The 27,773-nt window shown below is 41.6% G+C and overlaps 1 protein-coding gene across 2 annotated transcripts in view; it reads left to right on the top strand.

The window, feature by feature from the left end:
- TOMM20 (translocase of outer mitochondrial membrane 20) overlaps window positions 1-27,392 on the top strand; it is a 30,505-nt gene extending 3,113 nt beyond the window's left edge. The window contains exons 2-5 of one of the 2 annotated variants that reach the window (XM_073671465.1): window positions 4,372-4,424; window positions 23,018-23,099; window positions 23,900-24,042; window positions 27,141-27,392. In XM_073671465.1, coding sequence (XP_073527566.1) covers window positions 4,372-4,424; window positions 23,018-23,099; window positions 23,900-24,042; window positions 27,141-27,185 — 323 coding nt within the window. In that variant the 3' untranslated portion in view covers window positions 27,186-27,392. The remainder of the gene's footprint in view (window positions 1-4,371; window positions 4,425-23,017; window positions 23,100-23,899; window positions 24,043-27,140) is intronic. The other variant, XM_073671467.1, reaches the window with a different exon arrangement.
- Window positions 27,393-27,773: the final 381 nt, after the last annotated feature.

The following is a 27,773-nucleotide window of genomic DNA, read 5'->3' as shown; positions in this document are numbered from 1 at the left end:
CTTGACAACTTGTTCACACTATATAAATCCATGCAACCGGCATGGATTTATAGTAGTGTGACCAAGTTAGTTAAAAAAAAAAAAAAAAAAAAAAAAAAAAAGATTATACTTACCTTCCGATGTCCTCCCGGTGTTTTCTCGGCTGCGTCCGGTCTCTTGCACTGCTCGCGGTGGTGTGAAGGACCTGCGGTGACGTGATTGAGTCATGTGACAGGTCACATGACTCAATGATGTCATGGCAGGTCCTTCACAATACCGCGATCCATACCGCAGACCAGACAGAGGGGAGAAAACACAGAGAGGACATCGGAAGGTGAGTATAATCTTTATTTTTTATTTTAAATTTTTTTTTTTTTTTTTTTTTTTTTTACAGTTTCTATGGTACCCAGGTCTGGAGGAGTCTCTCCTCTCCTCCAGACCTGCGTACCATGCGCACATTGAACCGTGTGATATCCGCTTGTGCACATGTAGTGATGCGGATGTCACGCGGTACAATGCAAGTCAACGGCGGCGATTATGCTGCGTGTCCGCAAGTTAATGGACATGCTGCGGATTTTTGAGCGCAGCATTGACATTGCGACTTGTCATTGGGGACGGTTTACCAAGCGTTTCCCAAGCGTTTATGCTGCGTAAATTCCGCATCATAAACGCTTGGAAAAATGCTTCGTGGGCACGCAGCCTTTGGCTTCACTTTAATTAATTCTAGCCATATTTTGGTCTAGTAAGGCTTCTATGTATACCTGCTTTGGAATGACCTTAACTACACACCACTTTGTGTTCCTATACACAAATTGTGCAGTTTGCATATGTAGACTCTATGGTCATCTTTCTGCTATTTTTATTGTCGCACATGTATGCTGTTGACACTAATAGGCTGGGACTTTAAAAGTATATTATTATTTGGGATGAATAGTTTTTAAATGTTTTTATCTTTATCCACTTTTTTGTCTAATAAACGTTTCCATATAATAGATGTTCCGGCGTGCACATCCCTTGTGTAGTGCTTTTTTCCCCTTTTGTTACATGTGGTTTTTCTACACAATTTAGCACCCTGGTTTATTGATCCTTTTTATGGGTTGTGCACCTTTCTTTAATTTCTTGTTTATTTGTATAGTTGTGGTCACTTGCCGACTAAACTTTTTGCTCTTCATTCAATGTACTATTAAAAGGAGCGGATAAAAATCTAGTCTGCGTGTGTCACAGACTTCTCAGCATGGAAAACCCTTTTAATGTATTCTGCTCATACTTGGGGCAGAATAACAGATATAATTATGTACTTCTAGTAATCAAAATGCCACAAAAATGTTGTGTTGATAGGCTTCTAGGATTTCTGTCCAGTTGTTTGGTCACCTTTTTCTTCAATTTTAGCACTTTCCTAAAAGTGGGTGTGGTCTAGTTGGAAGGGGTGTGACCAATTTTGGATAGACATAACTATAATTTATGCCAGGTATTGGAGTAAATTATAGTGGAAATTATGCCAGCTCAGTTTTTGTATAAATTTCAGTTTGTTGTCCACAGACAGCCTGATATGTCCCATGTTAAAATCTATCTCCAGTGGGCTTCTGTTTAAGGGTCCCTGCAGACGAGCGTATGAGGAATCGTCCGTGCTTCATCCAAAAAACTCAGACTTTTTTTTTCTCATTTTAATCCTTGCGACATCTGTGTTCGATCCATTTTCATACATTTACACTAAAAAAATGAACATGAAATACAGTTTCCTAGGTTTATAATAGAAATGTATCCATTAAAATCGGATACCACCGTGTACAACTGAATATATATATATTTTTTTTCACACCCATAGCCTTGAATGAGTGAGTCTCATTAGAGACTAGGAAGAAAGTAGTGCATGCTATGATTTGTTTTTTTTTCTCTCTGACAGTTGGACGGAGAAAATTGTTTATCTGAACAGCACTATTGAATACATGGGTCAGTGTGCTGTCTGATTAAAAATCAGATGGCACACGTCCGATTTCTACACTGGTTTCATGAGCCCTAAGTGTAGAATGTGAAACACCAGTCTTAGTAAATTTCCACCATAGTTTATACATCCAGAAGTATTCATGAGGAGTCGCCCGCCCACTCCCCATTGTTGCACTGACTGCCAGTCACCACTCCTAAGGGTATGTACACACGATCAGTGTTCACTCCGGATTGGACGCAGCGCAAGTTTATGTGGAATGTCTGCAGGTGGGAAAAAAAATAAAAGAGGCCGTCACTCATTTGCATAATGAGCAGAAGCCGGAGGTGGCTTCTCCGCAGCCTCGGGGCCGCAGCCGTCTCCGGATAGTCTGCACATACCCTAAGTGTCCAGTCTATGCCTTAAGCCCTTCTGACTGCTAAACAGCACTTTAGGTAGAATTTAGTCACAGGGATATTTTCACATGTCCTTATGGGAGAAAGACAAAATGCAATTTGAGATAACCGTTAGCAACTAGGAGTGCTGAAAGAATACACTGGACATATAGGGTCGATGGTTGACAAATACGTTCCTATTTATTGTCACATGTCACTGTGATGGAACATTTATTACTGGAGCAGGAAGAAGAAACCTGAGGACCAGGCATTGATGAAATTAGATCGGTGAGGTGATTATATTTGAGTATTTTTGTTTACATTTTTTTCATTACGAAACACATTTTGAGCAATTAAAAAAAAATATATATATTATATATATATATATCAGTACAGACCAAAAGTTTGGGCACGCCTTCTCATTTAAAGATTTTTCTGTATTTTCATGACTGAAAATTGTACATTCACACTGAAGGCATCAAAACTATGAATTATCACATGTGGAATTATATAGTTAACAAAAAAGTGTGAAACAACTGAAAATATGTCTTATATTCTAGGTTCTTCAAAGTAGCCACCTTTTGCTTTGATGACTGCTTTGCACACTCTTGGCATTCTCTTGATGAGCTTCAAGAGGTAGTCACCGGAAATGGTCTTCCAACAATCTTGAGGGAGTTCCCAGAGATGCTTAGCACTTGTTGGCCCTTTTGCCTTCACTCTGCGGTCCAGCTCACCCCAAACCATCTCGATTGGGTTCAGGTCTGGTGACTGTGGAGGCCAGGTCATCTGGCGTAGCATCCCATCACTCTCCCTCTTGGTCAAATAGCCCTTACACAGCCTGGAGGTGTGTTTGGGGTCATTGTCCTGTTGAAAAATAAATGATGGTCCAACTAAACACAAACCGGATGGAATAGCATGCCGCTGCAAGATGCTGTGGTAGCCATGCTGGTTCAGTATGCCTTCAATTTTGAATAAATCTCCAACAGTGTCACCAGCAAAGCACCACCACACCATCACACCTCCTCCTCCATGCTTCACGGTGGGAACCAGGTATGTAGAGTCCATCCATTCACCTTTTCTGAGTCGCACAAAGACACGGTGGTTGGAACCAAAGATCTCAAATTTGGACTCATCAGACCAAAGCAAAGATTTCCACTGGTCTAATGTCCATTCCTTGTGTTCTTTAGCCCAAACAAGTCTCTTCTGCTTGTTGCTTGTCCTTAGCAGTGGTTTCCTAGCAGCTATATTACCATGAAGGCCTGCTGCACAAAGTCTCCTCTTAACAGTTGTTGTAGAGATGTGTCTGCTGCTAGAACTCTGTGTGGCATTGACCTGGTCTCCAATCTGAGCTGCTGTTAACCTGAGATTTCTGAGGCTGGTGACTCAGATAAACTTATCCTCAGAAGCAGAGGTGACTCTTGGTCTTCCTTTCCTGGGGCGGTCCTCATGTGAGACAGTTTCTTTGTAGCGCTTGCTGGTTTTTGCAACTGCACTTGGGGACACTTTCAAAGTTTGCCCAATTTTTCAGACTGACTGACTGACCTTCATTTCTTAAAGTAACGATGGCCACTCATTTTTCTTTACTTAGCTGCTTTTTTCTTGCCATAATACAAATTCTAACAGTCTATTCAGTAGGATTATCAGCTGTGTATCCACCTGACTTCTGCACAACACAACTGATGGTCCCAACCCCATTTATAAGGCAAGAAATCCCACTTATTAAACCTGACAGGGCACACCTGTGAAGTGAAAACCATTTCCGGTGACTACCTCTTAAAGCTCATCAAGAGAATGCCAAGAGTGTGCAAAGCAGTCATCAAAGCAAAAGGTGGCTACTTTGAAGAACCTAGAATATAAGACATATTTTCAGTTGTTTCACACTTTTTTGTTAAGTATATAATTCCACATGTGTTAATTCATAGTTTTGATGCCTTAAGTGTGAATGTACAATTTTCAAAGTTATGAAAATACAGAAAAATCTTTAAATGAGAAGGCGTGCCCAAACTTTTGGTCTGTACTGTATATATTATATTTTTGCCAGAGTATTCAGCTGTGTTTGCTTTATCTTTTTTACAGAGAGAAGAAAACTGAAGCTTGCTAAAGAGAGAGCTGGACAGTCAAGGGTAAAAGTTAGTTTTTAATTTTTATCTATTTACTTTTAAATACATTTTTTAAAGCGGCTGTCACCTTATTTCACAATACAAATTGCATGTGTTACAAAATAAACTACGGTACATAGACTTGATGAGACTGGCTTATTTACTTTCAAAATCCATGCCAAAACTGCTGTATAAATCTGATATTTAAGGGTTTATCTGGGACTTTGGGTTTATTTCCTATTGGGAAAAGAGTTTACCGGCAGGTAGTTTCTAACTACCTGCCTGTTATGCCCTGTGACGATCTGTTCTGACTCAAGCAGCGATTCTCCTGCTTCCTTTGACCTCACCTCAAGAGAGCAGCTCTTTCTCTTTCCTGTCAACGGGGCGTCACTGATTGACATACAGCTCCCCTTAGTTAAAGCGCACCTGTCAACAGGATTGTGCTTAGTAAACCACATTCACTGTCAGGTGGGCACCATTATACTGAGTAAAGTGATACCTTTGTTGATTAAATCCGTCCAGTGGTTCTTTCATAATCATTTTCATTTCTGTCATAATGATATTCATGTGCTCTCATTATGTATTGCTATCTGTGCCTTGTGACAGGTCACTGTGCTTTCAGTGACCTGCCTACTATTGTACATACTGACTTTGTAATTTCTGTGTCACAATGAAATTTACATTCCCCAAAATGGAGGCCGCAATGCGCAGTAGCATCTCTCGGCAACAGAGAAATGCTACTGCGCGGGCACCGGCGGCCTTATTGCTGCAGGTAAATTTCTTTTTCCTCCAGCAACATGGTGCCGGCTCGGCTACTGCGCACATGCGGACACCATTTTGTTAAGAGGAAAATGAAATTTGCCTGCAGCAATATGCCCCCCCCCCCCCCCCTCCCCAGTAGCATCTCTTGGTTGCTAAGAGATGATACTATACATGCGCGGCGCCATATTGCTGCACCCAAATTTTTTCCAAAAGCAAAATGGCGCCCGCGAGTGCGCAGTAGCATCTCTCGGCAAACGAGAGATGCGACTGAGCATGTGCTGGTGGCCGCGGCGGCCATTTTGGGGGATGTAAATTTCAACGTAACACAGAAATTACAAAGTCAGTATGTAAAATAGTAGGCAGGTGTCACGCAAGGTGTCACAAAGGGAAGAGGGAAAGGGGGAAGTGGAGACCGCCTAGGTTCCTCTAATATCATCCTGTCTCCACTAGCGTCCCTATATTGGTTCTTCATGAATTGCCGCTCGCTAAACTTGCCCTGTCTTTCCCTGGCGTTAGGCCCTGGCTAGGGAAAGGAGGGGGATGAGCGCTAGTCGATCCCCACTGTCCACTAAAGACAACAAGGGGGAACAAGCAAGGGTAGATGGCTTGGCTTTTCTTGACTTCAGAGAGATGAACACCCGTCCTCATAGCTCCAGAGAGGATGAAGTCATGCACTAGCTCTCAGCCTTCACTAGGGGTAATGGGAGTATCGCCGGCACCTCCCTCTGGCAGACAGCAGGTATTTATACACCCAGGGCAGGGTGTTAGCCAGAGGAAGGTAGCCGCTGATTCCTTGAGAGACAGCCTCTAATAAGGTGTCTGTAATGCCAAACGTAGAGATCTCCTGCAACCAACTTCTGTTCGACTGTCTGTCACTTCTGACACACCCATGACATCACGTCCCTCTCTGTGCGAGGTACCGCAGTCTGCGATACTGTCTGCAAAAATCAGAGACGCCTCCCTGCGAGCGAGCAAAAGGATCGGAGACCCTACGCCATCAGCGTGGGGTCCCGATTGTTGCCATGGTGACCAGTTGTCGTCATGACAAGTTACTTTGTACCCATAAATAAATATTATCTAAAAAAAAAAAAAATACAATAAAAGTACGCATTTTTCTATTGCCGCATCCGGAACGACCTGACATATAAAACTGTCCCATTAGTTAACCCCTTTAGTGACCACAGTAAAAAAAATAAAAATAAAGCACCGTTTTTGCTTTGTTTTTTATCACCATACGTGTAGATTGTGAGCCCTCTTGGGCAGGGTCCTCTCTCCTCCTGTACCGGTATGCCGTTGCATTTTTGTTCAAGATTTTTGTAATTGTTTGTTCGATGTATACCTCTTTTTCACATGCAAAGTGCCATGGAATAAATGGCGCTATAATAAATACTGCCAAACAAAAAGTGAAATAAAACACAATCAGAAAGACTAATGTAAATAAAAATGGTACCTCTGAAAACGTCATCTTGTCCCGCAAAAAGCAAGCCACCATACAGCGCCATCAGCTGAAAAATAAGTTATCTCTCAGAATAAAGCTATGTAAAATAATTTTTTTCCATACGTTTGTGTAAAAGTGCCAAAATATTGAAAAACAATATAAATGTATCGCTGTAAATGTACTGACCCGAAGAACAAAACTGCCTTATCAATTTTACCACACGCAAAACATAAAAAAATCCCTGAATTGTTGGTTTTTCTTTATTCTGCCTCCCAAAATTGGAAAAACGGCAACTTGTCCCGCAAAAAACAAGCCCTTACATGACTGTCGACCAAAATATGGAAAAATTATAGCTCTCAAAATCTGGCGATGCAAAAAAAAAAAAAAAAAAGCGTCTTTTAGTATGTGACAGCTGTCAAACATAAAAACCTGATAATCGCACCGACCCGAAGAATAAAGTTCTCTAATCACTTATACCGCATGAGGAATGGCGTAAAAAATAAATAAAACTAATTCTTAACCCGCTGATTTGTTCATTCTGCCTTCCAAGGATTCCAGTATGGGCTCGGCTCACATTTATCCTATGCTCTACTTTGAGCGCTTACACCGGGGTTCCCTTGTAAATCTCTGACTTACATGATTCAGACGGAACCCCCCCGCAGAAGACTCCCTGTAATGAGACAGATAATTTTTTATTTTTATAGCGCCAACATATTCCGCTGCACTTTACAAATTTTAGGGGAGACTTATACAGACAATACAGAATAAGCATATTTCATATCGAAATGAGTGAGGGCCCTGCTCGCAAGCTTACATTCTATGAGCAAATGGGGGAGACACAAAAGGTAGAATGAACATATATTGTATAATGCAGCCTTGATATACTAAATAGGATAAATAATACATGGACTGGTCGCCTGCCAGTATGTGTGCAGTCCTGACCGAGGCTATTATGTGCATGGTTGGTATGAACCTGAAACTGAAGAAGATTTTAATATGAGGGAAAACTGGGACGGACAGATGGTGTGTGGAGGCGATACGCCAGTCTAAAGAAATGGGTTTTTAGGGTCCGCTTGAAACTGTGGGTATTGGGAATTAATCGAACTGGAGGCATCGTGAACGCTGTCTGGCCTGTGATCCCATGGTGTCCGTCTTTTTTAATTAGGCATGCATAAAAGTGTCGGCTACAGTTTTGTGAACCTCTGAAAAAATGGACACTGCTAAATCCAGAGTAACTCTGCTGCCACATTGTAGTGAATGGATCCCTCGGGATAAGGTTGGGGTTGTAAATTTTTCAAAAGTAAAGAAAAAAAAAAATGATGGCGACTAGTGTTCAGTGCAAGTGCTCGCTACTTGAGTTTGCATCGGGTGCTCGGGTATGCACCGAGTATGTCGGGTGCTCGAGTGACATGCTCGAGTCCCCTCGCCGCTTGTTTCATGGCTGTTAGCCAAGAAAGTGCGCAGGGATTGCCTGCCGTACACGAGCAATCCCTGCATTTTTTTTTTTTTGGGTGTCTTAACAACTGTGAAACATGCGGGGCGGGGACTGGAGCATGTCACTCGAGCACTGCAATACTTGGTGCATTCCCGAGTACCCGATGCAAACTCAAGTAGCGAGCACTTGAGCTCAAGACATATTCAATATGATGCCCTAATGTTATCAAATTCTGCCATACCTCTGGGTTCAAAATGTTCACTATACCCCTTGATAAAATCCTTGAGTGGTCTAGTTTACAAAATGAGGTCACTTGTGGGGGGTTTCCACTGTTTAGGCACATCAGGAACTCTGCAAATGGAACATGGCGTCTGCTTTCGATTCCAGCCAATTTTGCTTTCAAAAAGTCACAAAGCCCTGCCGCGTGCCCAAACAGTGGGTTTTCCCCACATATGGGGTATCGGCGTACTCAGGAGAATTTGCACAACAGTTTTTTTGGTCCAATTTACCCTTGTGAAAATAAGAAATTTGGGTCTAAATTAACATGTTTGTGAAAAAAAAGTTAATGTTTATTTTTTTTCTTCCACATTCCAAAAATTCCTGTGAAGCACCTGAAGGGTTAATAAACTTCTTGAATGTGTTTTGGGCACCTTGAGGGGTGCAATTTTTAGCAGGGCTGTGGAGTCGGTAAGCCAAACCCCCCCAGCTTCAGCCCTGACTCCTCAATTTCCATGACCACGACTCCGAATCCAACTCCCTCATACAGTGCTGGCCAAAAGTATTGGCACCCCTGCAATTCTGGCAGATAATATTCAGTTTCTTCCTGAAAATGATTGCAATCACAAATTCTTTGGTATTATTCTCTTCATTTAATTTTTCTTCAATGAAAAAACACAAAAAGAATTGTCCTAAAGCCAAATTGGACATAATTCCACACCAAACCTAAAAAAGGGGGTGGACAAAAATATTGGCACCGTTTGAAAAATCATGTGATGCTTCTTTAATTCGTGTAATTAACAGCACCTGTAACTTACCTGTGGCACTTAACAGGTGTTGGCAATAACTAAATCACACTTGCAGCCAGTTAACATGGATTAAAGTTGACTCAACCTCTGTCCTGTGTCCTTGTGTGTACCACATTGAGCATGGAGAAAAGAAAGAAGACCAAAGAACTGTCTGAGGACTTGAGAAACCAAATTGTGAGGAAGCATGAGCAATCTCAAGGCTACAAGTCCATCTCCAAAGACCTGAATGTTCCTGTGTCTTCCGTGCGCAGTGTCATCAAGAAGGATGAAGAAAAATTGACGAGAGATTTCAACGCAAGATTGTGCGGATGGTGGATAAAGAACCTCGACTAACATCCAAACAAGTTCAAGCTGCCCTGCAGTCCGAGGGTACTACAGTGTCAACCCGTACTATCCGTCGGTGTCTGAATGAAAAGGGACTGTATGGTAGGATACCCAGGAAGACCCCACTTCTTGCCCCGAGACATAAAAAAGCCAGGCTGGAGTTTGCCAAAACTTACCTGAGAGAGCCTAAAACGTTTTGGAAGAATGTTCTCTGGTCAGATGAGACAAAAGTAGAGCTTTTTGGGAAAAAGCATCAACATAGAGTGTACAGGAAAAAAAAAAGAGGCATTCAAAGAAAAGAACACGGTCCCTACAGTCAAACATGGCGGAGGTTCCCTGATGTTTTGGGGTTGCTTTGCTGCCTCTGGCACTGGACTGCTTGACCGTGTGCCCGTGTGCATGGCATTATGAAGTCTGAAGACTACCAACAAATTTTGCAGCATAATGTAGGGCCCAGTGTGAGAAAGCTGGGTCTCCCTCAGAGATCATGGGTCTTCCAGCAGGACAATGACCCAAAACGCACTTCCAAAAGCACTATAAAATGGTTTGAGAGAAAGCACTGGAGACTTCTAAGGTGGCCAGCAATGAGTCCAGACCTAAATCCCACAGAACACCTGTGGAGAGATCTCAAAATGGCAGTTTGGAGAAGGCACCCTTCAAATATCAGGGACCTGGAGCAGTTTGCCAAAGAAGAATGGTCTACAATTCCAGCAGAGCATTGTAAGAAACTCATTGATGGTTACCGGAAGCGGTTGTTTGCAGTTATATTGGCTAAAGGTTGTGCAACCAAGTAGTAGGCTGAGGGTGCCAATACTTTTGTCCGGCCCTTTTTTGGAGTTTTGTGTGAAACAATCAATGATTTGATTTTTGCTTCATTCTCTTTTGTGTTTTTCCTTGCAAGCAAATTAAATGAAGAGAATAATACCAAAGAATTTGTGATTGCAATCATTTTCAGGAAGAAACTGAGTATTATCTGACAGAAATGCAGGGGTGCCAATACTTTTGGCCAGCACTGTACATGGCTCATGTTTAAATTGTTAGAATCTGTTTCTTCGGGACCATCCGCCATTTTGTTGTGGTTTTCTGGCTGTTGTTTTTTTTCTCCTGGTGTTGGTTTTGATTAAGGTCAGGTGATTGTATCACCCTTTATTATCCAGAACCTGCCTCCTAGTCCTTGCCGGACAGCAGTGTTAATCCGTGAGAGTTCTGGCTAGGAGGTTTGATAGTTCTTTCTGTGTTTAGTTTTGTGCAGTTCTTGGATCCTCTAGTTCTGCCTGCTGAGATTCCTGTATTCCCCTTTTTCTTTTCTGCAGCTTCCTCTAGTTTCCTGCTAGGAGGTCACCTGTTCTTTCAGGGTCTCCTTTCCCTCTTCCTTTAGGTCTTCTTTTGAGTTTAGTCTAGGAAACGTCGGTGGGTCTATTCGCTAGGAATAGGTTGCCCACTCCACCGTAGGGGTTCAGTCTAGTCCTAGTGCAGGGACTACTTTTCCATCTCCTGCCCTAGTGTTGAGTTGCAGTTTCGTAACATAAATGATAAATTTACTGTAGCAATGATTCATCTCAGCTAAAAGTCTAGACCCTTAGGTCAGGAACAGGACAGACATTTATAGGACATTTCATAACTTTTCCAAATTCTTATGAAAAAAAATATTCCCCACAAACTACATTGAACTACTGAACTCAATTTATTAACCACAGCCCTGGTTTTTAGAATGGTGTTACTTTTGGGCATTTTCTGTCATATAGACCCCTCAAAGTGACTTCTAATGTGATGTGGTCCCTTGGGAAAAAATGGTTTTGTAAATTTTGTTGGAAAAATGAGAAAACGCTGGTCAACTTTTATGTTCAATCTGTTTTATTAAACATTAACCAAACATTAATTATTATCATACATTTTGCAAATCAAAAAATATATATTGAATTTGAAGAAAACATAACAATATAGAAAATGTCCACTGTTCCAATGAGATCACCTCTTTCAATATCAACTCACATTGTAATACCTAATACCTTGAACATCATATTATTTATGTAATAATCAGATAAGAGGTTCTTATGTTGAGGTAACTTCTATGTTGTGTCTGAAGAAATCATATAAAGAGAAGAAGGAGAGAAAACATAGGGACGAGGGACTGGGGGAGGGGGATCCTTGTGCCCATGTTGCTGCTTATGAGAACAATCACATAAATCTGTTGAAACTATTTAAAGCAGGATATGAAAATCATGTGAATTCTGAAACAGAATCCATCTGCTCCAAACCCTTCTGAATTTATCATTGGTTCCATTACATTCTTACCTGCCCAGATCTTCAAAACCAAATGCACTACCAGGGTGCAGCAAACCCACATAAAGATGGCGGCTACACAGGTGCAAAATACTGGTGAGACAACCACTCACAACCTACCATTTCATGGAGGGGGTGACTGCTTCGTATTTGAATTGCACACAAAAAGGCTTATATAGGGTGCTGTTCACACTAGGGTAGTGCACAGTATCCAGCTTACAGCCTATTAGTTACGCCCATTCTATTAGACTAGGCCCGGTACTATCCAAGTGCACCTCATGGGAACAGACACCCCAGTTTACAATGCCCGCACTGATGGGCCTGGCTGCACCCTGGAATAAAAAAGTGCAAAAAATACATATACTGTGCTCAAAAAAATAAAGGGAACACTTAAACAACAGAATATAACTCCAAGTGGGTCAAACTTCTGTGAAATCAAACTGTCCTCTTAGGAAGCAACACTGATTGACAATCAATTTCACATGCTGTTGTGCAAATGGAATAGACAATAGATGGAAATTATTGGCAATTATCAAGACACCCTCAATAAAGGAGTGGTTCTGCAGGTGGGGACCACAGACCACATCTCAGTACCAATGCTTTCTGGCTGATGTTTTGGTCACTTTTGAATGTTGGTTGCGCTTTCACACTCATGGTAGCATGAGACGGACTCTACAACCCACAGAAGTTGCTCAGGTAGTGCAGCTCATCCGGGATGGCACATCAATGCGAGCTGTGGCAAGAAGGTTGTGTCTGTCAGCGTAGTGTCCAGAGGCTCGAGGCGCTACCAGGAGACGTGGAGGGGGCAGTAGGAGGGTAACAACCCAGCAGCAGGACCTCTACCTCCGCCTTTGTTCAAGGAGGGACAGGAGGAGCACAGCCAGAGCCCTGCAAAATGACCTCCAGCAGGCCACAAATGTGCATGTGTCTGCACAAACGGTTAGAAACCTACTCCATGAGGGTGGTATGAGGGCCCGACGTCCACAGATGAGGGTTGTGCTCACAGCCCAACACCGTGCAGGACGCTTGGCATTTGCCACAGAACACCAGGCAAAGTCGCCACTGACGCCCTGTGCTCTTCACAAATGAAAGCCAGCTGGACAATGCCAGACCTCATATGGAGTGTGTCAGCAGTTCCTGCAAGATGAAGGCATTGAAGCTATGGACTGGCCCACCCGTTCCCCAGACCTGAATCCGATTGAGCTCATCTGGGACATCATGTCTCGCTCCATCCACCAACGTCATGTTGCACCACAGACTGTCCAGGAGTTGGTGGATGCTTTAGTCTAGGTCTGGGAGGAGATCCCACAAGAGACCATCTGCAACCTCATCAGGAGCATGCATACAGGCACATGGAGACCACACACAATACTGAGCCTCATTTTGACTTGTTTTTAAGGACATTACATCAAAATTGGATCAGCCTGTAGTGTGTTTTTCCACTTTAATTTTGGGGGTGACTCCAAATCCAGGCCTCCATTGGTTAATAAATTTGATTTCCATTGATGATTTTTGTGTGATTTTTGTTGTCAGCACATTCAACTTTGTACAGAACAAAGTATTCAATGAGAATATTTCATTCATTCAGATCTAGGATGTGTTATTTGAGTGTTCCCTTTATTTTTTTGAGCAGTGTATATATAATATATGAGGCATTAGTTGATATCTTGGTCAAAATCCGTAAGCTCCGAACCCACGACAAGGTTTTTTTTCTTGAATTATTTGGGGAATTTTAATTCTTAGTGTGGCTTTGCTGTGTGTGTTCCATTACATTCTGCAGAAAGTTCTTCCATTCTACATAAATTCACCATTTCATTGTACCAATCCAGTATGCTAGGTGGGTTTTTAAGTATCCAAAACCGCTTGATTACTGTCCGTGCCGCTGTTAAGCAAAATCAAAGTAGATCTTTCTTTTGAGTACCTATTGAAGAAGGGAGAATTGATAGGAGAGCTATTTGGGGAGACCTTGTTACTGTTACCTGTGATACCTTTGCAATTATTGAATACCTTCTCCCAAAATGGTTTAATTCTAGAACACTCCCACCAGATATGAATCACGGAACCCATTTCACATTCTCATCTCCAACACATTTCTGAAACTGTAGGGAATATTGCATGTAATTTAGAAGGGTAGTGATGCCCCCTGTCAGTATACAGGCTGCTGGGGGTCACTGGGGTTCATCAGCTGATGAGCCCCGATAAGCTAACCACCGTGGGAATATTCTTGCGAATGTTCCCATGGTGAGCATCAGCTGATCGGTCACAAGACCGATCAGCTGATTAGCGGCGTCAGCAATCAGCTGATGGTTGCGTGACCATCAGCTGACCGTCGACGTCAGCGCAGGTCCTGGCAGCGCAGTACACTGCTGGGAGCGAGCCCGCTCCCAGCAGTGTACCGCTGGCCGCTGGGCTGAAGACATCGCCGCCGGGGACCAGGAGGATGGGTTGTTTTTTTTTTTTTTTTTTTTTTTTTAAAGTTTTCACTGCGGGCTGTGAAGAGCAAACTGCATCCACGCTGCTCTCTCTGTTACCAGCAAGAGCAGCAGTCGGATGAGAGGAGTAGCAGCCTCCTCTCCCGACCTGGGTACCACCCGCGGCACGATATTGCGCCTATTGATTTTCATTGCAACGCAGCAAATCCGCATGTATAGATATTATACATGCAGGTTTGCTGCGATTCAGTGCAAGTCAATGGGCGCGAATTTGCAGTGGAATTGCGCTAGAAATAGTCCTGCTGCGGTTTTTGCCGCAATGGTAAACCAGAATGGAAATTTCCGCATCATATGCACAGCACATGCGGATTACCATTGCTATACATGGCAGACCTATTAACAAGCGGTTTTAATGCGTTTCCACGACGGGAAAAACGCCGTGGAAATGCATTACAACCACATAGTGTGCACATAGCCTTAATTTACACTTGGCCAAGGTCACTGAGTCTTCTTGACACTATGGTAGATGTCGTAGAGGGACTTCTAAGCCTTCCTGTTCCACCGCCACCCATTGTTTAGTGTCTGCATAAAAGTGCCAATCTAGGATCCTCAGCAAGGGAGAGGCCTGAAAATATCTCTTGAAATTTGAAAGGCTTGCACCACCCATTAATTTATGATGAGTGTCTGTATGTTTATTCGAGGTTTAATCTTACCCCAAATGAATTTAATTATAGCTGACCTTAGTTTACGAAAGAAACTATGGGGAGGAGAGATCTGGACTGTTTGAAAAATGTACAAGAAATGAAGTAAAATGTCCATTTTGATGGCGTTCATTCTTCCAAACCGAAATGGCTTCAATTTACCATATTTCAATAGATCTCAATATGTTCTATTCAGTAAAGCTTGATGGTTAAGCTCAAATAATGTATTAGGATCCGAGGGAATATGGACCCCTAAATATTTCAATGATTCTTTCTGCCATTCAAATGGAAATTTAGTCATAACTTGTGAGACTTCAGTCTGTGGGAGAGATATGTTCAAGGCCTCTGATTTAGAGTAATTGACTTTAAAATTACTGACTGATCCAAACCTATCAAATTCTTTTAGAATCATTGGAAACGTTATTTGTGTTTGGGATATGTAGAGAAACAAATCATCTGCATATAGAGCTGCTTTGTAAGACTTAGATCCCACTTTGTATCTATGAATATTGGGATTATTTCTGAGAGCATTGGCCAGATGCTCCATTACCACTACATATAGCAATGGAGATAGGAGGCACCCTTGTCTAGTTCCATTGTTAATTGCAAATGGAGCAGAAAGATAATTATTTACTCTCTCTTGCTGTTGGGCTTTTATATAGTGCCATCACTTTCTGTAGGTAGCAAGGGCCCAAACCTATCTGACTTAAAGCTTCCTCCATGAAGCCATAGTGAACTCCGTCGAAAGCCTTCTCTGCGTCTATAGATAGTGGAGTGGACCCAATTTTTGCTTCAGAAATGAGTAGTGTCTTAATGGTATTGTCCCTAGCTTCTCGTCCTTTGACAAAGCCTACTTGATCATTATTAACTAAAGAGGTTAGCACCTTTACTCCCCTATTTGCCAAGATTTTTTAAAATAATTTAATATGTACATTATATACTCTGGTATAAGCCGACCTGAGTATAAGCCGAGGTACCTAATTTTACCACAAAAAACTGGGAAAATTTATTGACTCGAGTATAAGCCTAGGGTGGGAAGTGCAGCTGCTACTTGTAAATTTCCCCATCCTTGTCCGCACGGCCTCCTCATCTCCCAATCCTGGTATGCATAGGACCCCCTCATCTCCCAAACCTGGTATGCATAGGACCCCCTCATCCCCCAATCCTGGTATCTATGGCCCATTACTGCACACACAAAAAATAAACATTTATACTCGCCTTCATTCCTTACCTCTGCTCCAACGCTACGTCCTGTTCTCCTGCTACAACTCATGTCAGCATCTGAGCAGCGCATGGCCTCACAGGCATGCGCTCTCAGACGCCGATGTGAGCTTCCCTGGCATATTCACGTCTCACCACGCCAGGACTATGAGCGTGGAGAAGAGCGAATATGCATTCTGTTTAGTAGCGTCTTGTCAGGAACCGCGGCTCAGCTCTCCTCTGTGCCTGCTACTAAAGAATAATGAATATTCCCTCCTCTCCACGCCCATGGGCGTGTGCCCCGCTCCTCCCCCGCTGCAACCCGTTCCTCCGTCACACACTCACACTCACACACTCACTCACTCACTCTCTCTATCCACCAACGGAATTTGTATAAGCCGAGGGGGGCCTTTTCAGCACAAAAAATGTGCTGAAAAACTCGGCTTATACTTGAGTATATACGATATATTTAATAAAGAGATTAGTCTAAAATTAGCAATTATTGTGGGGTCTTTACCTGGCTTGCGGAGAACACTAATATGTGCCTCCTAGAGATTGAGGGACAAATCCAGTATTTCCATCAATTGCATTAAAGGTTTTAGCCATTATTGGAGAGAGTTGCTCTCTAAAGTATTTGTAAAATTCCGGTGTAAAGCCATCTGGGCCAGGGCATTTACCGGACGGGGAGGCTCGTATCCTAGAATCAATTTTTTTCTATGGATATCACCTCTTCCAGAGTTTGCACCATTGAGTCACTCAACGTGGGCAGAGGCGTCTCCTGGATGTATTCTTTAATCTTATTGGAGCGATCTGAGGGAGACATGTCTGCAAATTGGTTCTTAATGTTTGTTAGGGAACGCAGAGACGACACCGGGGAGATCACACAATATCTCACCGTGCCGTCACTCTGTCAGGATTTCGTCAGGTATCCGCGAGGACACGGTCCCCACTACTCACTAAGTAGGTATTGGCAAGCAACCAGTGAGCGTATGGCATCACAACTCTGGATTCCAATGCATGGAATATGTGTATACCCCCCCCCCCCCCCCCCCATACGGTCACTGTCAGCTTCACGATAGCCCAATTATTATTACTCTCTGCCACCACCAGCCAGATTTGGAATATAATACAGGCCTGGTCGAACGCCTGCATTCTGGTAGCGTATATGGTTTCGGGGGAGGGAACGATTACAAAGCAAAAGATACAGAACTATTACATTTTATATTTAATCTAGAAGGGAGGCAGTGTTAAGAAAAATATATAAGGATTTTAGAAAGGGGACATTGACAATACAGAATAGACAGATAAAATAAACAGGATTACAGAAGAAACTCACTATAGAGATCGCAGAGACAAATCCGTATAGCTGGAGGAGGGGCTCCCCGATTTGATTTGAGCGTTATCGAACGCGATTCATTGCTTATAGTATCTATACCCCACTGGCAATGAATCTGGATCAATCTTCAGTTGGCTCTTTTATGCCTAAGGGAAGGTCTGCCCACACACCCCCTGTGCTGACATCACGGGGGCTGGTCTCCAGCCTGCACATTTTATTTAAGATACCTGTTTTTTGGGATAACTTATCGCTAGTTGATCCCAGAAGCCCAAAAGTGATATCATATTTTCTATTATGATTTTACCTTCATTTAGAGACCACTCATGGCGTAGTTGCAATCTGCTATTTTGTTACTTTTGCGCCACAGCCCCATCAAGGGGCTTACGGCTATGAAAAAATAAGCATAATGTTCCTTGGCTGACCCTGCCACTAAAAATATGGGTCTCGTCATTATCGGATATATGGAACTTTAGTTATTCCATATTTCATTTCGGCTCCAAAGATCCTGCAATCTTTGTTAAACCCCTTTTGAGCCTAAACGAGCCATTTCCTCTTTCCTTCCGTCTCTCCCCTATGCTGAAAGGTGTCAATCTATCCCAGGTCTTTGCTAAGAGGAGATGCATTGCGATGTTAAAGGGGTTGGCCAGTACTTTTAAAAATATGCCAATGTCTTTTAATGATAAATAGAAGCTTCTTTCTAATTACCTCCTGGTGCTGTTTCTGCCTGTGAGCGGCGCTATCGGTGGCCGCTCACAGGCAGCACGTGGCAGCCGGCTCTGACATCCGCTTATGTCACAACAAGTCCAGGCTGCAGCTGAGGTTCCCTCTTCTGTGTTCCACCGGCGGCTGCTGGGTTGTGGGCGGGTTTACCCCGCGCATCACACGCAGCATCCACCACGCGCTCTCCCTGTCCCCATTCAAGTGCGCGGTGGATGCTGGGTGTGATGCGCCCACAACCCAGCTGCCACTGCGGGGACCCCAGCGCTGAGTCACGCCTCACTTGACGTGATGTCAGCAGGGGGTCACGTGCTGCCTGTGAGCGGCCACCGATAGCGCGGCTCACAGGCAGAAGAAGCACCAGGAGGTAATTAAAAAGAAGCTTCTATTTATCATTAAAACACATTGGCATATTTTTAAAAGTACTGGACAATCCCTTTTAAATAGAATAGGCTATTGAGCTTCTTGTAGTGTTATTTGCATACAGACAGCTGCGTGGAGTGTCAGCACTTGTCTTGTGACAAATGGTGGATAAGGGAGGAGTGAGAGGGGCTTCAGGGGGAGAGAGAATATTTTCAATATTTCCCTGACAATGATGTATAGATTCTCATAGTAAAACCTAAAAAGATCTACAATTTCTTTGGGATTATGTTCATCCCTACCCTCCTTCCCTCTGACATATGGCATAAATGTAGCTGTCATACGTGGGTGACGCAATCTGGCCAGCGGTCTCCCGCATTTATCTGAAAAATCGTAGAAAAAACGTTTTGAATTAATTTTCCCTGGATTGCAAATATTATTTTTTTTTATCTAGGATTCCTTTTAATTTGTCTTTTCTTTGTTAACTCAACAAGGGTGGAGGCAAGGAGATTTTGTTAATGTAATATTTCAAGGGAGTGAATTTGGTTTAATAATTCTTCTACTTTCCGAACCCTCTTTCTTTAACCTTGAACCATGCTTTATCAGGATCCCTCTCATGACCCATTTCAGAGTCTCCCACTGTAAAGGGATTGAGGTTTGATCAGAAGCATGTGTTTGGATAAAAGAGTCAATAGCCTCTTTTAACTCTGATTCACACAGAACATATTTGATAAGGTTATGATTCAATCTCCAAGTCCAAGAGCATTGGGCTAGGGATGGAAGAGATAGTGTCAGAAAAACCGGAAACAGCAACAACATCAACATCAACAACATTTTGGGTCACATACAGGTGCATCTCACAAAATTAGAATATCATCAAAAAGTTAATTTATTTCAGTTCTTCAATACAAAAAGTGAAACTCATATTCTACAGAGTCATTACAAATAGGGTGATCTATTTCAAGTGTTTATTTCTGTTAATGTTGATGATTATGGCTTACTGCCAATGAAAAAACAAAATTCATTTTCTCAGTAAATTAAAATAATTAACAAAAACCACCTGCAAAGGCTTCCTACGCGTTTAAAAAGATCCCTTAGTCTGTTTCAGTAGGCTCCACAATCATGGGGAAGACTGCTGACTTGACAGATGTCCAGAAGGCAGTCATTGACAGACTCCACAAGGTCACAGAGTTTCAATTGGAAATCAAGGTCGCAGAGTCTGGAGGAAGAGTGGACAGGCACACAATCCAAGCTGCTTGAGGTCTAGTGTGAAGTTTCCACAATCAGTGATAGTTTGGGGAGCCATGTCATCTGCTTGTGTAGGTCCACTGTGTTTTATCAAGACCAAAGTCAGCACAGCCGTCTACCAGGAAATTTTAGAGCACTTCATGCTTCCCTCTGCCGACAAGCGTTTTGGAGATGGAAATTTAATTCTCCAGCAGGACTTGGCACTTGTCCACACTGCCAAAAGTACCAATACCTGGTTTAAAAACAACAGTATCACTGCTTGGTTGGCAGCAAACTCACCTGACCTTAACCCCATAGAGAATTATTGTCAAGAGGAAGATGAGAGACACCAGACCCAACAATGCAGACGAGCTGAAGGCTGCTATCAAAGCAACCTGGGCTTCCATAACACCTCAGCAGTGCCACAGGCTAATCGCCTCCATGCCACGCCGCATTGATGCAGTAATTGATGCAAAAGGAGCCCCGATCAAGTATTAACTGAATATACATTTCAGTAGGCCAACATTTCAGATTTTAAAAACATTTTTCAAGCTGTTGTTATAAAGTATTCTAATTTACTGAGATAATGACTTTTGTGTTTTCATTGGCTGTAAGCCGTAATCATCAACATTAACAGAAATAAACACTTGAAATAGATCACTCTGTGTGTAATGACTCTATATAACATATGAGTTTCACTTTTTGTATTGAAGAATTTAAATAAATAAACTTTTTCATTATATTCTAATTTAGTGAGATGCACCTGTACCTCTCTGATTTAATGGCATAAAAATTCAAAGTTTAAATATTGCTACATTTTTGCCAAATTTCCGTTTGTGTTTTTTTTTCACAAATAAACGCAACTCACATCGAAGAAATTTTATCATCATCATGAAGTACAATATGTCACAAAAAAACAATCTCCGAATCAGTGGGATCCATTGAAGCGTTCCAGAGTTATTACCTCATAAAGTGACATTGGTCAGAATTGTAAAAAATTGGCCTGGTCATTAACGTGCAAACAGCCTTCGGGGGTAAAGGGGTTAACAGGAACAGTGGAGGTCAAGGTAACATCTGGAAGACCTAGCAAAATTTCAGTGAGAGCTGCTTGTAAGATTGCCAGAGAGGCAAATCCGAACCTCTGCCTGACTGCAAAAGACCTTCAGAAAGATTTAGCAGACTTTGGAGTTGTGGTACATTGTTCTACTTTTCAGAGACACCTGCACAAATATGGCCTTCATGGAAGAGTCATCAGAAGAAAACCTCTCCTGCGTTCTCACCATGAAATTCAGTATTAGAAGTATGCAAAAGATAATCTAAACAGGTCTGATGCATTTTGGAAACAAGTCCTGTGGACCGATGAGGTTAAAATAGAACTTTTTGGTCATAATTAACAAAGGTGTGTGTGGAGAAAAAAGGGCACAGAATTTCAGGAAAAGAACATCTCACCAACCATTAAGCATGGCGGTGGATCAATCATGCTTTGTGATTGTGTTACAGCCAATGGCACGGGGAACATTTTCAAATTATTGATGCAAACATAACACCATCTGTTAAAAAGCTGAAGTTGAAAAGAGGATGACTACCTCCAAAAAGCGCAAACTGAAGGTTTAACAATGGCCCTCACAGTCTCCTGATCTGAACATCATTGAAAATCTGTGCTAGACTTCAAAATAGCAGTATATGCAAGGCGACCCAGTAATCTCACAGAACTAGAAGAATTTTCCAATGAAGAATGGATGAAAATCCCTCAAACAAGAATTGAAAGACTCTTGGCTGGCTATATAAAGTGTTTCCAAGCTGTTATACTTTCAAAAGGGGGTGCTACTAGGTACTATTACTTTTTGTAATTTTTGAAATGTAAAAGATGAAAAAAATATATTTTTGCCAAAAAAATCCAAAGTAAATGTGTCATCTTTAACTTTAGGCCTTTTACAGATCATTTTATCTACAACTTGCTTACCTGTTCACAAGAACAGTAATTTTGACCGGGATGCCCAAACTTTTACATTCCACTGTCCATAAATTCTTATCAGTAGCGACTGTCCTCTCAGTAATGAAACAGTCTATCTTCACTGAATACAGATTTCACCCATGAATTGAGACTTTTGAGAATTAATGATCAGTCCAGGAAGAGAGAGATGCAGATTTCTCTGATGAGAGATACTGTATTAAAGTATTTTGATGTGTATTTATGAATTATAAATTAAAACGACTGTTACTCTTTAAGCTTCGGATTTCTGCCATAAGTTCTGTGAAAAAATGTAATTAATCCAACACAAGAACATAGCCTTATAATTCCTTTTATAATGTTGATGATGATTCTGTTATAATGTTGATGATGATTCTGTTATAATTGTTCATTTAAGGCTATGTGCCCACGATGCAGAAATGCTGCATATTTTTTCCACTTCTCCCTGGCAGGAAAAACGCATGCGGATTGTACATACGTTTTTCCTGCCAGGTAGAAGCGTTTGTCAAGCGTTCTTCACATGCATTTCTGCATGCGGGTTATCAAGGGCTTTTCCAAGCGATTTTAGCATCACCTGGAAAGTGCTTGACAACTTGGTCACACTATATAAATCCATGCAACCGGCATGAATTTATATAGTGTGACCAAGTAATAGTTAAAAGAAAAAAAGAATAAAAATGGTAAATAAAAAAAATAAAGATTATACTTTCCTTCCGATGGCCCCCGGTATTTTCTCCGCTCCCTCTGGTCTGTCGTATGGGTCGCGGTGGTGTGAAAGGACCTGCGATGACGTCATTGAGTCATGTGACAGGTCACACGACCACCGACGTCAGCGGTTGAGTGACCTGTCAGATGACTAAATGACGTCATGGCAGGTCCTCACACCACTGCGACCCGTACAACAGCCCGGACGCATCGCTGAAGAGACCGGGGGCCATCAGAAGGTGAGTATATGTTTATTTTAAATTCTTTTTTTAACAGGTTCTATGGTGCCTGGGTCAGGATGAGTCTCTTCTTCTCCAAATCAGAGTACCATCCGCACATAGAATCGCATAATATCCGTGTGTGCACATGTGCTGACACGGATAATATGCGTTTCAATGCAAGTCAATGGCGGCAATTACGCTGCGTGTCCGCAAAATTAATGGAAATTTCCGCTGCGGATTATAACTGCGGAAAAATACGCAGCATGTGCACAGCACATGCGGATTGTCATTGGGGACCATGGGGCTCGTATTACCAATTGTTTAAGCGTTTTCACTGCGGAAATTCCGCGGCAAAAGCTCATGGGCACGCAGCCTTATTTGATATATAGAAAGTTTTATATTATTGCCTGAAGTGAGAGTATGTTAAGGCAAAATTCCTAATCTCTGCTATGGCTGTTTTACTATGATTTATATTTTTCTCATAGCTGCCTGATCTTAAAGATGCCGAGGCTGTTCAGAAGTTTTTCCTGGAAGAAATTCAGCTTGGGGAGGAGTTACTTGCACAAGGTTTTACATTTTTTTTCTTGGTCACACTTATTTTTCATTTTATTAGTAGGTCTGGGGCTACACAGCAACTGTGACACTGATAGCACAGCTAAAGATCGGTGTATGCCCCCTGCAACATCGCAGCATAAAGCAAGTGAATTTGGTCACGTTGTGACCCACAGGGTATCGTAACTAGAAGGATGCAAAAAAAATAGACCCCCTTTTGGATTATTTGCGATTTTCTTGCAGCACCTTCCTGGTTGCAATCCCTATTAACTTCAATTATACTGCGATTTAGTAGTGGCATACAGTGATTTTTGGTCACGGATAAACCTGTTGCAAATAAAGTCGCTGCGTAGCCTTAGGGCAAATGGTGTTTAAGGGAGAAATACACCTAGAAGTTTAAAAATGTTGGACAGCAATTCAAGTGATCTTTGCATCTCGCCCTCGATTCAATTGCATCTTCCATACAACCCAGTCTGTGGTTAATTTAATCAGGGTTATGTGTTTTTTTTTTTGAGTATTGAAGGAGTAGGGTTATGTAATCTTTTATAATTTTTATAAAGTTTAATCTGTTTTATGGAAGTTTTTGTAAAACTTGATATCTGATCTGATCTGATCTTGAGAAATGTATTTGTATAGCCCCAGCCTTGTGTTTAATATAATTGACAGGTAGACTTTGGTATTTTATTTTAGAACATTTGCATAAAAGTTGGTGTAGTTTTTTGCTTCTGCATTGAATTTGTGGACTTGTGTTTTTATTCTAAAGTTGGTGGATTCCAATATAGGCCACCACTTAATAATTCTCCTTTTTTCACTAGGTGATTTTGAAAAAGGAGTTGATCATTTAACAAATGCCATTGCCGTCTGTGGACAACCTCAACAGTTACTTCAGGTTTTGCAGCAGACTTTACCACCACAAGTCTTCCAAATGCTTCTGACCAAATTACCTACAATCAGTCAGGTAATTACCTTTCTGCTGCTATTGAGAATCAATATACCACGCATTCTTTCTTTATCTAAATTACTGCTTTCAGATTATGGATTTTGTTATTGAACAACCAAAACATGAAAACCAGGGGAAGTGAATGATAATGAGATGGAGTATGGGCGAAATATGTTACTCAGTAGTTGAACAGTCAGTTTTTGAAGTTGATGTGCTGAAAAGAAAAAAAAAAAGTGCTAGTGTACATATTTGAGCAACTTTCATTTCAGCCAAATTGTGATGTTAAAGACCGTATCAGAGCCAGGGCTGTGGAGTCGGTAAACCAAACCTCCGACTCCTCAATTTCCATGACACCGACTCCACGACTCCCTCATATATGGCTCATGTTTAAGTGATAAATTTACTGTAGCACAGATTCATCTCGGCTAAAAGTCTAGACCCTTAGATCAGGAACAGGACAGACATTTATAGGACATTTCATAACTTTCCCAAAATCTTATGAAAAAATATTCCCCACAAACTGCATTGAACTACTGCACCCAATTTATTATATATTTTAGGAGTTGGAGTCGGTCCATTTTATTCCGACTCCACCAAAATGGACACCGACTCTAACTCCACAGCCCTGGTTAGAGCGTCTTCAATAAGGAAGGACAACCATAGAATTATTATGAATGCACAATCTCAGTGAGTCACATGAGCAGGTGAGCACTGAAAATAAACCATGGAGAAGTGCAAGAAGGTGGCCTGGTCTTGTCCGTCATATTTTATTGTACCTGATGTGGATGGCCGGATGCACTATAGGAAGAAGCATGGTAAGGGGTATGTGCACATGTTCAGGATTCGAAGCAGAAATTTCTGCATCTATTGGCAAGAAAAAATGTGCATAAAACACATGCTTATTTTGTTGCGGTTTTGTTGCTGATTTTCCCCTATTCATTAGTTAGGGTGAATTCTGCAGCAAAGGTGCTGAAAGAATTGACACGTTGCTTATTTTTTACATGCAGATTTGCAGCATGACACTTGAGGAATCTCATTCACTTTGCTGGACTAAGATTCTCCAGGTTTTGTGACAAAACTGCGCATAAAAAACACATAACAAAAACACCGTGAACACAGGCCAGGCAATATTTTTATTTTGACACTTATCTGCACAAACAAACTGCAGACCAGATACATTGCAAGCTATCCCCTAATACAACAGCCACTTTATTTAGGATAACGCGCCCTGGCACAATGAAGGTGTTGACTTGACCTTCAGATTCTCCACATCTCAATCTATTTGAGCATCACTAGGACACACTGGGGGAAAAAAGCATTGAGAATGGAAAGGATCTGCTGCTAACGTCTTTATGCAGGATACTGTAGGACAGTTTCAGTGGTCTTGTGGTCCAGAATCAGAGCTGTTCTACTGGCACAATATTGGTTTTAATGATCTAGCTGATCTTTGTATTTTGAGCTACAGAGTAACATGCAGAATTACTGCTGCCATTTATGTAGGACATCCTGACTACAGGGCTGCAGTGATATATCAGTATTTATATATTGTCTGGGTCAAATCAGTATATTTTTTTTAAATCCAAATTTTTAAAATGGAATTGTATTTTACACTTTGCATAAATTAATACAGTACAGTGGAATATAAGGTTTCCAATATAACTTTATCAGAGAAATCTGCTTCCTTCCCAACTTACTAGCCACTTCTTCCTCTCCCACTGCCTCCTGAACTTGTCATCTTCTATGGAAAAACCCCCCAAAACAGCTCAAATTAATTTTGCTCTGTCAAGACTGATTGAAGGCTCACTGTGGTGTTATGCGACACAGCCCATTGTAGTCTATGGAGAGGGAAGGTGTGAGGAGGAGTTAGTAAACAGGCAGAAGTAGACAGAAGAAAGTTGTGCTGAGCTGTCTATCAAGTGTTTTACCCAGACAGCTGAGGGCTGCTGTATATTTGCTTTTAGGCTAAGTGCCCACGATGCAGAAATGCTGCATATTTTCTCCGCATCTCCCTGGCAGGAAAAACGCATGCGGGTTATCAAGCGCTTTTCCAAGTTATTTTAGCATCACTTGGAAAAGTGCTTGACAAATTGGTCACACTATATAAATCCATGCAACCGGCATGGATTTAAATAGTGTGACCAAATTAATAGTTGAAAAAAAGAATAAAAATGGAAAAAAATAATAATAAAAAATAAACATATACTCCCCTTCTGATGGCCCCTGGTCTTTTCTCCGCTGCGTCCGGTCTCTTGTATGGCTCGCGGTGGTGTGAAAGGACCTTTCATGACGTCATTTAGTCAAGTGACAGGTCACGCGACTGCTGATGTCGGCGGTCGCGTGACCTGTCACTTGACTAAATTACGTAATGGAAGGTCCTTTCACACCACCGCGACCCATACAACAGACTGGGCGCAGCGGAGAAAAGACCAGGGGCCATCAGAAGGGGAGTGTATGTTTATTTTTTATTTTAAATTCTTTTTTTAACAGGTACTATGGTACCCGGGTCTGGATGAGAGTCTCCTCTTCTCCAAACCCGGGTACCATCCGCACATTGAATCGCTTAATATCCGCATGTGCACATGTAGTGATGCGGATATTAAGCAATTCAATGCAAGTCTATGGCAGCAATTACACTGCGTGCCCGTAAAATTAATGGACATCCTGCGTATTTTTCCGCAATGATAATCCGCAGCGGAAATTTCCGCAGCATGTGCACAGCACATGCGGATTATCATTGGGGACCATGGGGCACGTATTACCAAGCGTTTTTTAGGCGTTTTCGCTGCGGAAATTCCGCGGCAAAAACGCTTGAAAAACGCATAGTGGGCATGCAGCCTTAAGCTGCTGCTTGACTTCAGTGCTAAAATAGAGCAGGAATGTATTTGTGAGGTGTAGAAGAGACATCATACAAACTAATCCTCTCCCACCAGCTCAGACAGAATTGTAAATTAAGAGAAAGAACCTGCAGAAGGGAAAACTGGTGAAAATGTTGGATACAAGTTCTAGAATGGTCAGATAAATTGTATTTCTTTATATACACGTGACAACTTATTCTAAAAAGTTGCAAAAAGTACAGTTACACTTGACTATTAATTTTTTTCTGTTTTGTCTTTTAGAGGATTGGAAGTGCTCAGAATCTGACTGAAGATGATGTGGAGTAAAATGTCTGCATAAGTTACTGGAGTTTAGTTGTATTGCATTGAAATTTATTATTACTGAACATGCCATTACTAATAAAAGCAAAACAAGTGTATTTTATAACTGTTCTGTTACTATGCTTTAGTTACTTTGATGTCCAAACATTTGTACAATAGAAATATTGTTTAAACTTTTTTTTGGTTGATTATAAAAGAATGATTTGAAAAGAACTAGCTTGGCCTGAGAGAATTTATTCTTACCTTTTTACATTTTGTACTAAATAATTATGCACATGTCATCTTTCAGTTTGGATATATAACTTTCTATACAATATGAGAGATCTGTGAATTAATTTACACGTGCTCCTCCAACCCCTTTTTCTAACATCTGTCATCATTCTGTAGGTGTTGGAGAAAATGGTGTACACCTTTTAAAGAAGCATCAAAGTTTTTATTCTCTAAATATATTGCAATCCTCATGTTATACAGCATTGTGTACTTACACTTGCTCGTTTTTCCTGTCTTTTCTTTTCTCTGCTTTAAGTAGAAACAGGAAGTCTCTTGTCCCTGCATGACTCCTTGCCCTCCTCAACTCCTGCAGCTGCTCCTCTC

The sequence above is a fragment of the Phyllobates terribilis genome, unplaced genomic scaffold (assembly GCF_046119375.1).
Source record: "Phyllobates terribilis strain yellow unplaced genomic scaffold, ASM4611937v1 Scaffold_3__8_contigs__length_932513732, whole genome shotgun sequence".
NCBI lineage: Eukaryota > Metazoa > Chordata > Amphibia > Anura > Dendrobatidae > Phyllobates > Phyllobates terribilis.
Note: the sequence above shows the minus strand (reverse complement) of the source record. Positions and strands in the feature narration are given on the sequence as shown.